This window comes from Microtus pennsylvanicus, chromosome X, assembly GCF_037038515.1.
Source record: "Microtus pennsylvanicus isolate mMicPen1 chromosome X, mMicPen1.hap1, whole genome shotgun sequence".
Lineage (NCBI taxonomy): Eukaryota > Metazoa > Chordata > Mammalia > Rodentia > Cricetidae > Microtus > Microtus pennsylvanicus.
Genome location: NC_134601.1, coordinates 79,301,953 through 79,321,295, shown reverse-complemented (window position 1 = coordinate 79,321,295; position 19,343 = coordinate 79,301,953). Strand labels below are relative to the sequence as shown.

Here is a 19,343-nt window from a genome sequence, read left to right as displayed (position 1 = left end):
TCCAGAACTCCCTTTTTGAACTCAGAGTAAGTCCAGTACTTATCATGAACTTCATTGGTTCATAACCTCCTTCAAGTTAGAATGCATAGAAATAATCATGGCTACAGACAATATCCCTAGCAAAAAAAAGGCACGCAGTAATATTCAAAACTGTCCACATAATTTTAAACCATTTAGTTTAACTCCACACATCATCATTCATATGATTCAGTAGGAGTTATTTTGCATTAGTATTTATGTTCATATATATGTGACCTCTGGCCCCCAGATCCAAAGCTGCTAAAAGTTGGAAGTAGTATGTATGTTTACGCACATGTATTCACTATATAGGTATATGGTTTAGTCAACTAGCTCCGATCCTTTCCAAATTTCTAGGAAAAGAATTAACAATTTTAAGCTATTCAAATAACTCACACATCAGTGTTTGGTCAAAAATACAATTTGGTAGGCACTACCATTTCCTTTTACCTTAAGAATACCTTCCTAGGGTTGAAAGGTCAGTTAATACACTTTCCGAATGAGTCAAGTGGGTGACAGAGGATGGATGCCATGCCTTAACTCGGTTTTTTCCCCTTTGGACATGGGGGAAAGAAAACTTATCTTCTGACTCATAATTCTGAGCCCTTCACTTTACAGTATTATTAAAAATACACTACATTCATTACTATTTCTAAAGTGCAGTAGAAACTGGGCCTTTCTTAATCATCTATTCTTTTCAATGAAATGACCTATCTGCATCCTTCCTCAAAGGATAACATTTTAATTTTCGACATATTTTGGCTAGTGCTACACAAGTTATGTTAGCAAAATTTTATGTGTGACATAAAATTTAATTCATCAAAAAGTTTGCCTGTATAAACTAATGAACCAAAACACCTTCTAAAATGAGCTACTGAACAGTTAGCTACATTTTACCTTCTTGCCACTTTGGCCTGGAAAGAAAAAGCCAATTATTCTACCTCTAATGCCAACTTCAGGAAGAAGTAAGAATTACAGCAACATGGAGTTGCTGTGATGGAATTTTAGTAGTGAAAAAAACATTCATACTCATGACATCACGAGGCAGCTTCATTCTTATCCCCTAAGTGTCCACACAGGTATGGCTGATGAGATTTCAAGGCTTCAGGAATGACCTCAGTTTCCTCAAGTGTTTGTTAAATTAGCATGCAGCAGGTTCAAAAAGCAATCAACAGTTAGTGGGGAGGGCTCCTGGCAATTGCTCAACCTTATCACCTCAGTCACCTGCAATCGGAAAAGGGCAGCTCGCCAGAAACTATTCGTCCACGCAAAGCACTCAAACCCAACATCTCCGCCTCACAGCAAGCATAGGCAAACTCCAGCCGCCTCCCCTCTGTTCTGGCACCATTCCCTGTCAATTTCAAAGATGACAAAATTCACTGATAAGGCAGGTGACAGAAGTGCTCAACAAGAAGCGGGACGGGCTCAATTATCTCCGTCTGTCCACAGGCTTCCCTGACCCTCCCCGCATTCTAGGATGGCGGCGGCGGCTGCAGCAGCAGCGAGGAGGGGGAAAAAAGTCAAACCCCCGCTGCTCCCGGCTTGCGCTCGAGCGCCTGCACGCCACCCGCGGACCAAAAAGGTCAAACCCCTGGGCGTGTCTCCCGCCCCTGCCTTTGCCCTTTCCCGGTTCCCAGGGCCCCGTAGCACCCCCAACCATTGGAAAGGATACTCTCCATGTTCGACATGATCTCACGAGTTCGCGGGGCTCGGAGGGGGGTGGGGGCTCTAATGCTCGGGACAGGGACTGGACCGGTGGCGGGTCGCTAGGGCGCGGGGCGGTACGCGCTGCTCCCGGCTTGTGGGGATCCGAGCCCACTTCCTGTTTCGGTTCGGAAAGCAGTGGTGGGTGGAGTCCCGTGAGCCACAGAGGCGGGTCTGGGACGACGCCAAAATGGCTGCAGTGAGTCGCCTCGGTTAGGACGGGCTCCGTCGCTGGGGGGCGGTGGAGATCCGAGAGCCGTGGCCGCCAAGGTCCCTCCCCCTCAGCAGCTTCACGTGCGCTCAGGATAACTCTGCGCTCAACCTGGTCCGGCATCCCACCAGCCTTCTAGTTCTTTCTTTTGTCAACCGGGACTCCGCTTAACGTCCTGCCCCACCTCGAACCTCAGATTTCACACTGTCTTTGGCGTCCCCCATCTCTTTTTCTCAGAACTTAAGTCTTAAAGGATGAAGACAAAGGTATAGGACTTTTAAAGTACTTTTTAAAAAAATTCTAACAGTGTAAAATAAGGGCTTGAGGGGTTAGTGCGGCTGGTAATGTTGAGGTTTTCTAAAGGCTCTGATCCTTCGAGTTTGAGGCTAGAAGGGGAAGGGGGAAAGTGAGGCTCTGCTTACAAGGTAAATGTTGCTGCAAAATACCTTTTCTTTAGAATAGACAATGTGTGATGTAAAATTAATATAAAATCTTTATAATGGGTGGGAGTGGGTTATTATAAGCAGTAGATAGTGCTTGGCGTTTTTTACATGCGACTTACGAAAATGTCCAGAGGTGAATGTATTCGATGTCCTCTCTGGACTTAGGAAAAGAGGGAATCTTAAGCATTATTGGGACGTTTTAATTTTGTTATGATAGAAATTACATGTACTAAGATATAACTTTGAAAGTTGGTATAATTATCGTAATTTGTAAGTGTTAGAAGTTCGTCATTTATTGCATCTTTAAATTCAACCTGTGGAAATGACATGTTTTTATCCTTAGGATTATTTCTTTAAAAAAAAAGCTGGCTCTAAAAGGGAATATTTTGTTTTTTGCTGATGGTGGTTGGCAATGAGTTTCAGATTGTCTTCTAACTAGGAACTGAACTGTCGGTGCTTCTTTAAAGAAAAAAGGGGGAAAAAATCCTTTCTCAAGACAAGGCTCTGAGGAAGTGCAATCTAGAAATCATTTCAATAGACGGAACAGTGTAAAGATTATTTTTAGTTTTGTGTCTCACTTTATAGTTGAAGAACAGAACTTAGGTTATAAAAAGTAAAACTTTGGAAGTTCTATCAGTTTTCCGTGTGAGTTCCACAGTTGTATTCACTGCTGGAAAATTTGGGGATAAAGGTAAAGGTATGTTTTAAAAGATTTTTCCCTTAGCATTTACTATCTTTAATATCATTCTGTCAGTAAAACCATAGGACAATCTACCAAAACTTAAACACTTCTAGGCTTTAAAAGCTGTGAGATTGTTAGAGTTACATGTATATAATGTATAAAAATAAATATTAAATCTTAATTTTTTTCAAATTATAGAATTTCCCAACAGTCATCTTCTTGGAATAAGACTATTTATTAAATAAGATACTTGTTTAAAGAGAGTATTTGCTCTTGCAAATACTCTTAAGTTAAAAAAAAAACCTGTTGTATAGCCTGCACTAAACTTAATAGTTTTTTTTTTATTTTTAATGAGGTCTTTAATGCTTTGAATGCCAAAGTTATCCTCATACTTTCCTTGACTATCTGAGTTTTTAAAGTGAGTTTTATGAAAAAATTAATTTAGCTAGAAAAATTGAAACTGCTTAAACTCTGTGTGTGTTGTGTTAGAATGGCTGCTATAGAAAGAAGTGGCTCCCTGTTAAGATTACAAAGCAGATTAGAAAAGTACAGAAAACAGACTACAGCTTGAATTATGTAGTAAGTGTTTGATACATTTAAACAGTATTTCTAAAATATATGCACCACAGTTTTCTGTGTATGGCATACAAAGTAATTCATTAGTAACCTGTCACCCAATTTCAGGAAATAATCCTATTTTCTCTGAATTCACCTGTGTTCACTTAGCAGGATGTTCCTAACTCCAGGACTCTTTTCAGAAGCAGCTTCTTGTTTGAATTCATATATAATCTCTCCACTTTTAAAAAATAGTTTTGCTGTAGTGTTTGCATTTTGAATCAATATATTAGAGTAACCAGCTTTTTAATTTTCTTATATAAATGAAATCATACTGCTTTGTGCTCCTGTCCTGCTTTTGTAGCTCATCATATAGTTGCTAAACTGTGTTAAAATATACAGTGGTGATGGATTTATTATGCTGCTCTAAAGTATTCCACTGTATGAATTTATCATTAATTTATTCATTTTCCTAATGATAGTATTTGGATTCTTTCTAGGCTGTTGTAACCTCTAGAAATATATGTGCTTAACATATATTTTGATGAAGAGTAACTTTCAAAATGCCCTGTGATATTTGTAAAAAAATTTTGTAAACTTAGGCAAATTTATTTACTTATTTTATTATAATCATATTTCCTTTTGTTTGGGATAATCTTGTTTTTTTGCCTTCTACTGGGTGTAGCAAAAACCTACTACCTTGTCTCATCAAATAGGTTGCTTCCTTTTCCTTTTTACTATGGTTATCCATAGCTTTTTTGGGGGCCAAACTATCTATGAAGATTTAAATACAGCAGTCTAAGTCCCATGTGGGAGAGTAAAATATGATTATTTTCATCTGCTTGTACTTGGAAGGATGAACTGTAATTTCTATGGCTTTCTGCAGTAATGATGAAGATCTAAAGAAAGAGTGAATACCTTGTCTTAAGATGATTCCATAGCTATTGCATGTGTTAAAACTTAGCCTAAACAAAGCTAATGTGGGAAATTATAATAATTCCTCAGGAAATTGAGTGTTTTTCATGATTAATCATGGTTAGTTCTATAATTGAGTTAGTTACATGAATAAGCCTTTTAAATGAAAATATTTATAAAATAATCTTAACTACTAAAATCTTAATATTTGATGTGACTGCTTTGTGACAATGGCTTTTGTAACTTTTTAGCTAATGATTTTGAAGTAACTAGAAAGTATAATGGTTCATTACAGCTAAGCACCATTGAACTGGAAGGAAAGGAATGCTCCACGAATGAGAATAGTGTAGTTTTATACAATATTTTTCAGATTTTCCTGTCCTGTTAAAGTTGCAGGTCTTTCTAGATGTTCTCTAGGGAAAGAAGTTCAGTTGTAGAAATGCTGGAGAAGTATAAACTGAGAAGTTTTCCTGTTTAGAACAGAAAACCTTTTTGTTATGCCATTTCGGATCTCATTTGCAAATCGTACCAGCAAAAAAAAAATATTGAAGTAACTGATGAAAGAGATTAGAGCTACTGAAGAGATAAAGCTCTATTTGTGCTAGCAAATAGAAGACCAGATGAAAACATAGTTTAAACACAAGCAATATGGTCAGGTGTGGCGTCACAGGCCTAGAAACCTAGCACTCAGGAGTCAGAGGCAAGAAAATTGCTGAAAGGTTGAGGTCAGCCTGGTCTACATAGTGAGGTCTAGGTTAGCCAGGGCAACATAGCAAGATGATTTCAAAAAAATTATTCTCCCCAAAATAAATAAATAACACTAACAAAACTAATACAAACAAAAGGAATAGGTCTGATTGATTGACATAGGTGTCCTAAAAATCATTGAGTTTATGATTAGAAAATGATAAATGAATTTATGAGATAAGAAATATAAAGAGATAAAAATAAAGGTAGGCATGGTGGTGCAAGTCTGTAGTTCCAGCACTTAGGAGGCACTTAGGCAGGCAGATCTCTGTGAGTTTGAGGCCAGCCTCATCTACAAAGGAGTTCCAGGATAGCCAGGGCTCTTATACAGAGAAACCTGTCTCAATAAAATAAATGAATAAAAAATATGTAGATATTTATTCTCTAGATTTTATTCTTATTTAAATAATAAAGGGTGATATTTGATCATTACAGTGTCTACAATCATCAGAAGAATATTTTTTCAGTAACATCTGATTTTCACAGAGCAATCAAGACAAAATTTTCCCTCTGTCAGGAAACCTTTTGAATACTTTAATAATCAAAATAAAATTACACTTTATCACTAAAAGATGTGATTGATTCTTAAAAGATGGTATGATAAGAAAGAATAAAGCATTTGCTGTCATTAGAGATACTTTATGCTTGAGAATAGTTCCACATTAATTTTAGAAATTGCATGATTGACAAATTGTTTAATATAGATATTAATATGCTGAGAAACCCATTATTAAATAAACCTTTTTCTTTATTATTTTGTCATGCAGACACTATTTGAAGAAAATTGTTAAGTGGAGAAGTAAAAAGAGATTTTTTTGAGAAGTGCAAATGAAGACAAAGTAAGAAAAAATAGTTCCTAAAAAAATCTCATGTATTCTTACATTCTATTTTGTTGGCCACTGAACCAGCACATTTACCTATAGATAATGAATTTCTTTACTACTTTGTTATGACCATACAACTCTTCACTCCATACTGATTTTCAAGTCAGAACTCCATCAAAGTCATTAACATGGCTCTTATTAGTTTATCTAGTAAAATTAGAGAAACACCTAAAATGGTTTTTAAAATTTGAGTCTTCTGTATTTATTGCATTAAATAATTTTGGAATATATATTGTATTCGATAATTATATCCAGTGGTTCGGGGATATTATTCTACAGTGTGATCACAATTTTTTTCTCTGGCCAAAGATTTCTCATATGTTGCTATAGGCATTTGAGTTGGGACAGTTCTTTTGGAAATGGGGCTGTCATATGCAGCATAGGATGCTCAGTATCATTTCTGTCTCAGTCTGTAAACCAGTAACCCCCTCCAAGTTATGATGTAGCCAAATATGTCTTGAGATATCACCAAATATTCTCCCTGGGATGCAAATCAGTCCTAGTTAAGAATGACTTAATCTCACTTTAGAATTTTTTTAACATTACCTCTCTATTAAGCCATCAAGATTGACAACAGTAATAGCAACAAAAATAGATTTTATCCTGTTTTTTTTTTCAGATATACCACAGTGAAAGCTAAGCGAGCAATATTATTAGGTCTAACTTTTGAAATACTATAGTTGGTAAAATTAGAGTCCACGCAAGTGTGTTTGTGTGTGTGTCTGGGCGTGCATGCACCTGTGTGTGAATGTGTACTATGGAGACTCAAATTTGGCCTCAGGTTTCTTCCTCATCACTATTTATTGAAGCAGAATTTCTTGCTAAGCCAGCAGTGCTCACAAATTTCTGCTAGTCTAGCTAGCTAGCTTTCCCCACAGATCTTCTGTTTTTGTTTACTGTTTGCTAGGATTACAGGTAGCTACCATATCTGTCCAGCTTTTAGTTGGATTCTGGGGATCCAACTCTAGTTGATCCATAGAGGCATCTCCCCAAACCAGGAAAGAGATTTTGAAGTCTTCTTAATTTCTGTTCCCTTTGAAGGCTGAGGAAAGAGCAAGACATTTGGAGTCATTAATTCAGAGCTAGGTTTCACTAGTTACACAGTTAATCATCTTAGTTTAACTGGTATGGATTTTGTTTGCTAAAGTATGGAAAATTTTGATTTTGATAGTTTTATTTTTAGAATTAGATGCTATAGTATTAAAATTATTAAATTAGAAAATCTGAGAAATCATAATAATCTTTGTAGCTCCTAATCTAAAAGTTAGCCATCATTAATAATGGTACTTGTAAATAAAAGTAGAAGATATATGATATAAACACATGGTACATTAGTATTTAGTACTTAGAAAGTATCTAGAGAAGGCCAGCTAAACAAGTACTATAAGGGCATTAATTAGATATAATAGACTATTAATAATATATATATATGGAGAGAAATAATGTATATAAATTTAATGAATTAAGGTGAATAAAATTAGTAAGCCTGTGTAGATCACATTTGAATTTATATTTATGCAATCTCTACAAATAAGAGTACATAGTCCATTTTATAGCATATTATTTACAAAAAGTATATATTTATCATGTATGTGCAAGTTCCTGTGAGGCCAAATGGTATTGGATTCCCTGTGCTGAATTTACAGGAGATTGTGAACCACTTGATTGCTGTGGGACAATGGTCTTGTACTTTTTGTCACTTGTATTTTAATAAATAACTGGTTGGCCTATTAGCTCAGACTTCTTATTAACTAATTTCTACATCTTAACTCATTAAGGTTTGTAATGTGTAAGCTTATCAGGCCAATTGTCTATTTCATTTAAATATCCTTGATATAAAGAGTTTGCCATATTTTTTCATCTTCTTTAAATCGCACAATTTTAAAACCATGTTGGTAGCTATCACAGGTTTACTGCAAGTTAATATTTCCATGTATACCATTTTGTTCTATAATAGGGATATGGGTAAAACATTAATGTTAAATATCATTGCCATAGTATTAAAATAAAAGACATTCAATTAAAAGATAACTTGAATATAGGAATTTAGGAAAATATATAGAAGTATGAGAAGCCAAGCTATGGGTATTCCTTTTCAGAAATAGCAGCTATTTCTTTGAATAGTAATTATGTTTCCTATAGAAGTGATTTTGAGATAATCATTTTTGTGATACAATGTCCCAAATTCTATACTGAGTCAACAGAGATTCACAATCTTATTTCACAGGTGATTGTGTATTTATATTGTCTGAAAACAAACAAAAATGTGAGTTGATATGATAACTAAATTCAACTGTGTATTTTTCTTTTTTTCTTTTTGAATTTTTGAGACAGGGTTTCTCCGTAGCTTTTGGTTCCTGTCCTGGAACTAGCTCGTGTAGACCAGGCTGGCCTCGAACTCACAGAGATCCGCCTGCCTCTGCCTCCCGAGTGCTGGGATTAAAGGCGTGCACCACCACCGCCCGGCCAACTGTGTATTTTTAAAGCAAGTCCTTTATAAAAACTTAGTAAGAATTAGACAATGATTCATATTATATGAAAAACAATAATCTTAGGTCCTAGGGATAGTTCGGTGGTATAATGCTTATCTAACCTGGAATTCATAACCTCTGAATTCCATCCCCAGCACCAGATTTAGGGAGAGGGAATAGGGAGAGGGATGATGAGAAGAGAGGGAGGGAAGGAAGGGAAAACGGAGACAATAATAGCCATGTGTTTTATCTCATTTTCAGACTTCTTAGTGAAAATTTGTCTCGTGATTCAAGTCCATCTCATTGAAGTTTTGTTATCCAGAGGTAAGATATAAAGTTTAGTAAGACAAGTTTAAAAATTGCAGGTTATTTTACTTGTACAAGAACATATGCCATGCTGATATGAATTAAGTCTTTAATTTTCAAATGTTAATCTTCAGAAAAAGATGTACTTACGGACAGTATAGAAAGATCATCTTAAGAAATCTCTGACAGTTGCATTAAGGAAAAAAAAAAGAAATGAATGTTCAACTTTGAGAAATAGCTGTAAAAATTATGAGCATATATTTTGAAAAACAATGAAATTTATTCAAGGTTGGTTTCTGTTGCTGTGATAAAACACTGACCAAAGTCTACTTGGAGAGGAAAGGGTTTATTTCATCTTAAACTTCCAGGTCATGGGAGGAAGTCTGGCCAGGAACCAAAGCAGAGACCACAGCGAAATGCGTCTTAGCGATTTGCTTCCCATGGCTTGTAGGCTTGCTTTCTAATACTACTCAGAACTGCCTTCCAAGGGATACCACAGCTCACAATGGTCTGACCTTCCACATCAGTCATTAAGAAAAATGTCCCCACAACCTTGCCCACAGCCAAGCTGATGGAGGCAATTCCTCAGTGGAGGTTCCCTTTCTCTAAGTGCACCTAGTTTGTGTTAAGTTGACAAAAACTAACAAGCACACTATTCTTTTCTCCTTTCTTATGATTCTAATTTTTCTGTATTTTTCTTATCATCTGCCGTAATTATTATCTGCTCTATACACCTTTTAGGTACTTTAAAAGCCAACTAGACAAATGGCAACTCAAGCTGAATGTATTTTCCATACTTTAGATCCAAATTATGGTTTGTTGGAATTTTGGGGAGGAATACATTCAGCTTGAAAATTTAGTCAATGTTGTTACAGTGTACAAAACAGGTTCAAACCAAGTACACGGTACTTTGAGGTTCAGATACTTCACCTTTCTTCTTCTTTTTTTTTGCAACTTATTTGATATAAAAATAACTTTATTTTAATGAACTCACAAACAAAAGTTTGCATGAAGCTACATCAAGGTAACCCCTCAAAACATTTGCCTGTAACCAAACTCTCTGATTCAGTGAATTTCAGTGTCTCTCTGTAGTCTGTGCGGAGGATAGCTGTGGCTATGGACCGTTCTATAGTCTGTGTGAAAAACAATTACCTTTACATTCTTTTATTATTCATGTGTCTTTTTGCCTATATTCAGTCTTTCCTCACCCCTTACTATTAATTACCATTTTTGGTCCCCTTTCTAAATGATATACTATACACATATTTATGCCGGTTTACATATGTGCATATGTATCTGTTATGGGCTAGAATATGTGTATGATTTTTTCCCTGAGATTGGGTCACCTCAGAATTAGAATTGTACATATTTTCTATTATATATTGAGATCCTTTAAAACTTTTGACAATGTGCTGTCTAGAAATTTGAAATCAAACATTCAGAATGGTTCAATCGTTGTAACATCTTCTAAAAAGCAACATTAGTTATTACATACATTATATTTATACTTTTATGTGTGCCCTTTCTCTTTACTTAGTTTATATTTGTCTTAAGGATGAAGTCATTTTTCTTTCATGTGCTTTTGAACAGTCAAACCAACATAATTCCTTACCAATAATCAAAACTTAACATGTTTTAATATTCATAAGGTATTGACATAGAGCTATAATAAATTAGAGATATCTTTTTTATTCAAAGATATGTTTTCATATCTCATTTCATAACTGGGAAAAAGTGTGTAAATACCCAAGAAATAAGAGATAAATTCAATCATTTAAAAAGTTTATAATCTATTTTCAGTGGCTAATATGGCCCTTTTGAATCATTTTACTGAAGTGAATGCATTCAGTTGAGGATTACTAGTGTAAGATAGATAGCAAATTATTTTTACATGAAAATTTTATTTTATTTTGTGTGTATATGTATGCATATATGTTCTTACCCGTGCATGAGGAAGATGTACAATTGCAGGCAATAATTATCTGTCTTCCTGGTGATAGAATTTAGGACATCAGACTTGGCAGAAAATTTCTTTACCTATGGAACCATCTCACTGGCCCAGATAGCAGATTCTTTCTATTTAAGATATACTTTTGATAGCTCTTATGGGCTAGGCATAAATCTGCTTCCAACAAAATTAACAATATAACATACTTTCATGAATTTTAGTTGTCTTTTCCAATAATGAAAAAAAATAAATTTGTTGCTAGCAAAATTGTTTATAATTTCATGAAAATATAATTAAGAATGAATTAATACTGTGTTATTTGATTAATGAACCTATAATTTCCCAGTTATTAAGTTTCTACTAGAATACTTTTCTGATCAGTTGTTCTTTAAGAGCACCATACCCAGACACAAAAGAGCTTTTGTGTTATGAGTAGCCAAAAATTTCTCACTCTTTCATGTTGGTGCTATAGAAAGCAAGTTCTAGTTTTTTTATTGTTTTATCTGTATAAAGCACTTTTACCTATAGAAATACAGGAAGGACTTAAAAAATTGTGTCATTTCTATGTGGAATAAGGAAAACTATTTTGAAGTTTACAGTCATAAGAAAATGAGATCACATACATTGGGGAATGCACAGATTTTTATTACACTCAGTAGTTTACATAGATACCTGTATCGGACTTACAGGCTCAATTTCATTTGTAGAAAAGTTTTCTGTATATATTCTTATTAATGTCAAGAGAGCCAAGGGATACCTGTGTTGAATCAAATTACTTGGGATATATTTCAGATTACTCTTGGTTTTTGGAGTATTTTTATACTTTGAGTCATTCAATTTAGAGATTAATAGTAATAGTTTTTGTAAAACAGGTTAATTGTTAAAGATTTATGGCATAAACAAAATTAATTTTAATTAATTTTGGATTTACCCTAAATTAGAACTAGAAACTAGTCTTTAGTAAGTTATAGTAGTGTTTTTCTTAAAATCCTGGAATGAAGAAGTCACTGGAATGTTTCAGCTTGTTATGTATTTGTGATATGGGAGAACAATGATGTGCTGTGTTTAATAGCAGTTTCAGAGATAATATAAAACAGTAGCTCTGCTTCCCTTCACATTTTCAATAAAGGCAAACAAAGACCAAAGACTGCCTTGTTTGGGACAGACTGAGTGTCAGCAATTATAGAGAAAAAGAAGGAGATTCTCTATATAGAAATGTACAATTTGTAATTCACATTTTATGCAGTAGAAGTAAATATTCCTCAACACTATATAGGGCTTAACACAGAATAATGTATTCAAGGTTTTGAATTCTCAATTTAACATATATTTCATATATATTTATATATTTTTATATTTTGTATATGTAATATACTATCTCATTTTAAAGAAAAGTATTAAATGTTATTTCCCCAAACAAGGGAATTAATGTATGTATAGATGGCATAATTTGAAAGATAGGAGGAAGTACTTTGTACTCTCCCTTTCTCACAAGGAAGTGTAGCATAAAGCACTAAAAACTTTGCCTTGAACTTCAAAATGGAATTTCCCATCTAGAAAAGACAGGGACAAATTTTTCTCTAGGAGATAAAATATCAGTATATATTAATATCAGCAAATAAAGATCAAAATATTATTTTAGAATTAAATAAATATGTGTGTGTGCGTGTGCGTGTGTGTGTGTTTAGTGTAGTGTGGGGAATGGAACCCAGGGCTTTGTACACACTAGTCAAATGGTCTAGTACTAAGTCATGCACCTGATACCTGTGAATTTTTTTTGAGACTGGGTCTCACTGCTTAGCCCTGGATGGCCTGGAACTCACAGACACCCACCTGCCTGAATTTTATATCCTGACTCTGCCACCTATGACTTTGGGAAAAATCAGTTGTCTGAGCTATAAAATGACAGAAATACAACTATAAAATGTCAGAAATACCCTTTCCATAAAGATCTCATAAGTATTAAATGAGATGATTTATTTAATATATTTAGCAGAATACAAGAAAACAACTAATTTTAATAACTATTGGGAGTGACTGTTTTACATTTATGAGCAGCAAAATGGTAGTAGAATAATTATAATAGTATTATATTGTGGCTACACTTTCCAATGCCATAGCATGTAAACATTTACTCAGCTTTTAGTTACTTTGATTGGTTTAAATCTCACTTGTGGTATTTAATAGATTTGTATTACAGCCTAAAACAAGTTGAAATTACTGTGTCACTAAACAGATTGCCACAGTGCTGACTGAGTGACATATGTATGTATATTTCTTCTGGAACTCATTTTGCAAATTCATCAGAAATCCTTAATTTGCCTGCAAGTCGAACAATTAAATGTTATTACTGAGAAAATAATGAAGTGTTTTATTTCCCTAGTTATCTTGACTCCAATATAGATCAGGACATCATTTATTGTATGAAATATAATTAGGATTATGTTGATTTATGAAAGTATACTTAAAATTGGAAAGCATTCCAAAAAAAGTTTAAAAAATATGGTATTTGCTATAATTTCTTGTAAGGATTTCAGTGTTATTCTTTGGCAGTGGATATGAAAGCTAATTGCTTTCTTTTTCTCTTTGCTTCTTTTTTTTTCTTGGTTTTTGAGATAGAATGTCATTATGAAGCCTACACTGGCCTCAAACTCCTGTGATCTTCCTACCTTAGCTGCCCAAATTCTGAGGTTATAGATGTGAGATAGCACATCTGCTTGTAACTCTTGTTTTGGTTCGACATGAATTGATTTGTATTTTGAGCATAGGGTCTTACTCTAACAAAGGCTTGCCTTATAATTGTATCTGAGGCTGGTCTTGAATTTACAATTGTCCTCCTATCTCAGCCTCTCAGTGTTTATTAAAACATTCATATAATCATTTTTATTTCTTTTGTTGTTGTTGTTGTTGTTTTTCAAGACAGGGTTTCTCTGTAGCTTTTGGAGCCTCTCCTGGAACTCACTCTGTAGACCAGGCTGACCTGGAACTCAGAGATTCACCTGTTTCTGCCTCCCCAGTGCTGGGATTTAAGGTGTGCCATCGCCATCCAACTTCTTTTTTATTTCTAGTGAAGGGTAACAATTTGGATTTGTATTGAATTGTCTATTGTTCATTTTTTTCCATTTAAACATCAATAGTCATATGAAGAATATTATTACTATTTCCATTTACAGATGAAAAACATGAACAAATGTTAAATAACTTACTCATAGTAACATTGATTTCAAGTTACAAATATTCAGATTAAAGCACAATTATGTTTGGCTTTCAAGAAGACCATATTACCTTTTGTCTATGCAGCACTGCTTTATTTAAGACTATCTAAGGTCTGATGTACTATGTTGGGCACTTTAGAAAATACTGTTTTAATTTTCATGGCATCCATGAGATTTAAACATGCAGTTTTGTAAACAAGAGATGTGAAGCCTTAGTAATTCAAATAATTAACCCATGATTGCATATTAAACCAGAACTGAAATGTGAATCTGTTAACAAAATGGCAATTCAAGTCTAATAAACGTACCACACTTTTTAGTTCAAATAACTAACGAGAAATGACCACAATTCAATAGTTGTTTGTATGCTATCATAACGCAATATCTTTTACCACAATTAATACAAGTTACAAATATGATTTTATATTTTCCAGTTCAGTATTATATGGAACATGATACCTTATGATAATTGTTACAGAGCTATTGTTAAATATATTAAGGGGTTTCTTTGATTTAAAACATAGTTTATTACAGATGGGCATGTCTGTAATTCCTGTGTCAGGAACAATGAGCCAGGAGGATTACCATAAATTTGAGAATAACTTAGTTGACATAGCAAGTTCTAGACCTGCCAGGACTATAGAGTAAGGCCCTGTCTAAAAAAAATCAGGATAATTAATAATGAACATAGTTTGTTTTATTTTATTTTTATTACAGGACTTTGCTATATAGTCTTTCAGCTCATTGTGTAGCTAACTCTTGCTTCAAACTCATGCCAGTCCTTCTGCCTTGTTTCCCCTAATACTGGGATGTCAGGTGTATGCCACCAAACCTGACTAATTGTAAATAGCTCAACAACTTCCAGTGTTGCTCAATTAGTTATGCATAGTAATCTAAATATCTATGTGCACTATGTGATGACTATTAAAAATACCCATTAAGTAAAGTGAATTTAGAGGTTAGTAGGGGTTGGGGAGAAGGAGAAAGAAATGGAGACTTCTTCCATAAACTTATAAATCATAAAATGTCAGGCTGAGGATAGCTCTGGTCAATTTTGTATTTCCTCTTATTTATAGTAAAATTGAATACCTGATTGTATTGACTAAGCCAATAAACATCAGGTGCCATATGGGTTTACATGTTATTTGGTAGAAAGAGATTTTTTTGTCTTTCATGATAAATAACATAATATGTTTACACTATTGGGCTAGATGGGAAATGTAAAGGCTGGTTCTTTTTGAAGGATTATATGATAAATCTTTGAGATTGTTTAATATTTTACTGCTTGTAAATGATTAAAGTGTATGTTCTAATTGTATATTTCTCCTCATTTTAATTTTCCTCCTTTGAAAGAACAAGAAATAATTTAGATACTGAGTTCTAATTTTTATAATGGTAATGCCTATTTATAAAGTCAATAAAGCACCAAAGCATTTTTGTATTTTTAAAATATTGTTAATTTTTCTCTACCATGATTGTAAACAAATTTATGTTCTAGGACTAGGTAGAATCAGAGAGTCACTTATTCAAACTGGTGGCTAAAATTTATCCTTCGGTCATTTTCTCCTTTCATTTATTCCTGTCAAGTCTATTGTTTACCCAAACATTCTTTTCAAATGGAATGGAATGCGTATTAGGTACACATGTTTTTTCAACATGTGTTTTGAAATTAGGTAAATATTATGTTAGGATATCAGTTTTTATGTTCTGTTCTTACTGTTTTGTGAATAAAATCCTTTCTGGACTTTCGGCTTTTCCCTTCTGTCATTATGTTATTATATAGGTTGTTGTTGTTGTTTAGGTTTTCTAAGTAGCCAATATATGTACATGCAAAGTATATAATCTAATCTTACTATTTCTCCTAATCAGAAAAATGCATATAAACATGAATTTTCTAAAAAAATCTTCCATGCATGTTAAGATTAAACAGTTTGGAGGGAATTATCAATTACTTTGAATCATCTCTGTCTTTGTATACTTTATTGATCTTAAGCAACAGCAGGTAATCATAGATAATAATAAATAATTACAGTAGAAAATTCAATGTATGTTAAGAATATAATGAACAACTCAGTCAGGGACAGGGTACTGTCAGTAATGATAAAAATCTGTTTGGCCTTCCAGGCTTGTTTGCATATTTTACCAAATGTACCGAGGATCACAAATATGTGCAAAAGAAATAGCTTAGGTCTCCAAAGTCACAGAATGAATGTTCATCAGAAGTAGGAAATTGTCAATTACTTAGTTTGTTTCACATTTGATTTAGTAGATTGCTTGAATTTCTTTGCAATTATATTATCTTCATCTCTAAATACCATAAAACATTTTCTGCATCAGTTTGTTTTTCTCCAGGCAATCATATCCATACTCATGCCAAATAAATTTTGAAAATGTATCCCAATTCCTTTTACTGCATAATCTACCCAAGCTATTTGATTTTAAGTGATTTTGTAGTTTGAACCTTATTTTCTAACATGAATTGAAAATATTGCATAGTTTTTACATATATGCATATCTTCTTAAACATGTGTACATATAATACAGCTAATAACTTATAAAACACTTGTATATTTGATGGAATGTCCAAGAAACAAATACAATAATATATCTTCACAATAATCGTAGAAATGGAGATAATATGCTCTACATTTTATGTGTTTAATTTACTTAGATAAATTCAGAATAAGTATTTTAAGGCCAGACAAGTGGCATGTACTAGAAACTGGAAGAAAATTCACTTGTGCTCCAGGGTTATTACTTCTTCAATGATTGTTAATTTTTCATCTATTGCTTAAACCTGCTGTGTAATTCTCCCTCCCATTTTAAACTCCTCTTACTCTTCTTACAACCCACTTTAACAGGACTTGTATTTTCTTTTCTTATGCATCTTTAATACCTTTCCCTGCCTCTCATTTGTTTTGTACCATTTATTTCATAAAGCATAATCTCAAAATTCTCATTTTCTAGGAACTATTCCCATATGAATACCTCCTTATTCTAAATACTACATGACTTATTCATATATTGTTTTAGTGCTTTATTGCTTGTTTTATTTCTGTTGTTTTTAAATTGGATTTATATCATTGCCAGGTGTAATTTTTGCCTCATTTTCCATTCATATATTTTACTTTAACAAATGTAGAGAAAACAGTTAAATTTATTTTATGTTCACAGGGGAACTAACTAAAGAAACTGAGTAGATAAACATTTTATAATATACCACATAGTAATTCACTTGCTTTGTCAGCATTTGGTTGATAAGGAAGATATAGATTATATTAATTCATATTATATTCTGTGAAGTTCTACACAGAACATTTGGCTTATATTGATGAAAAATTATAATATAGGTTTATTTTTTAAGAATTTTTTTTATTTATTATGTGTACAGTATTCTCAGTATTCTGTCTGCATGTATGCCTGCAGGCCAGAAGAGGGCACCAGATCTCATTACAGATGGTTGTGAGCCACCATGTGGTTGCTGGGAATTGAACTCAGGACCTTTGGAAGACTAGGCAGTGCTCCTAACCGCTGAGCCATCTCTCCAGCCCCCAATATTTTTATTATTTTTAGGTTTATTTTTAGTTTGATTGAATGTGTTGTGGCATATTTTATGAAGAAACGGAATGGTCAGTTTTTCTCATAAACCAGTGGTCTTAGAACATGATGGTCCTAGATAAAGAATAGTGCTTCTCACCATTGACTAAACTGTGCAGTCATCTGAGAACTTCTAGAGCAAGCCAATTTCAGAATATTTTTTATGTCATCCAGACATCAGTTTCATTTGGGAAGATGTTTTATTGTTAACTTTTCCTGGATCCTGAAGAATTACACTTCTGGCATTCTTGGACATGCCTGCATGTCTCATGCACATGTGACTGTGTGCCCACACACCAAAGATAAGTCTGTGCATGCTCACACACACACGCAAATACATAAACACAGATGAGGTTACTGCCATCACCAACATCATTTTGAAGTATTACACTGTGTAACCTGAGCATAATCTAAGGACAGGACTGCTTCCTTAAGTCATGCTTAATTCATAGCTGTATCATGTATAATTTGCTTAGTATAGGATTTTATTTTACATATCTGTCAATAAAGCAACTTTTGCACAGAGGATAAATTCAGCTTTTTTAATAGTAAATGCTTGATTAATACAAGATAAATCTTTTCCTTATTATATAATAAAGGTAAATGTTCATATTTACACTGTTTACGATTTGATACGGCATATCTTCTGAAATTGATAACTTTGGTATAAACTTTAGAAGTTGTTTTAGCTAAGGTTTCTATTGTTGTGAGAAACATCTTGACAAAAAAACAACTTGGGGAGAAATGGGTTTGTTTCACCTCACAAATTACAGTCCGTCATTGAGAGAGGTCAGAGCAGAAACACAACACAGGAACTTAACAGAAGTAGGCAGGACTTACCAGAAGCCATGGAGGAACATGGTTTACTGACTCCACATTGCTTCCTCAGCCTCCTTTTTTATAACTTTGAAGACCACTCACCTAGTGGCCAACCCACTATCATTAATCAAGAAAATGTCCCATAGTCTCGCACACAAGGCCAGTTTGGTAAGAGTAGTTTCTCAACTGAGCTTCCACTCTCCTAAATGATCCTAGCCTATGTCAGGCTGGCATAAAAATTAGCCAGCACATTAACCATTGAAAAAAATGACCATGCAAAACAAAGTAAGATACCCTGGGGGAAAATCCACATAGGATTGGCAAGTTAGCTCATTTGGTAAAGGTGCTTACCAACAAGACTGAGGACCTGAGTAAGATCACCAGGACCTGCAAGGTAGAAACAGAATCAACTCCTGTGAGTTGTCCCCTGACTTCCATATGTGTCCCAAAGCATATGAGAACATGTGCACAGACACATATATACAAATAACAAATGTAATAATGTTTATTCCACATATAATCACAATCCTTGGCCTCCACAGGCATCCACATGGACATATATACTATATCCAAAAAGGCTAAAAGTACATATTTTTCTCTTCTTGTGATGTCTTATATTAATTTATTATTCAAACTTCATTTTTTCACAAAATATTAAGATAACTACAATATCATCTTTAAAGAAAAAATAATGTTTGAGAATTCTGAAAGCTGGCTAGTTATATTCATAAAAGTGGCATCAATTCCGTTCTTGTTTTATGCAGCTAACTTTTAAGCTTATATAGCAGCAAGAATTGACAAAATCAAAATAAGCAGCATAGTGACATG

General features: G+C 33.8%; 1 protein-coding gene across 1 annotated transcript in view; it reads right to left on the bottom strand.

The window, feature by feature from the left end:
• Positions 1-1,859, bottom strand: part of LOC142840753 (charged multivesicular body protein 1B2) — a 40,968-nt gene extending 39,109 nt beyond the window's left edge. The window contains exon 1 of the mRNA XM_075957333.1: positions 1,691-1,859. Coding sequence (XP_075813448.1) covers positions 1,691-1,706 — 16 coding nt within the window. The 5' untranslated portion in view covers positions 1,707-1,859. The remainder of the gene's footprint in view (positions 1-1,690) is intronic.
• Between the last annotated feature and the right edge of the window lie 17,484 nt (positions 1,860-19,343).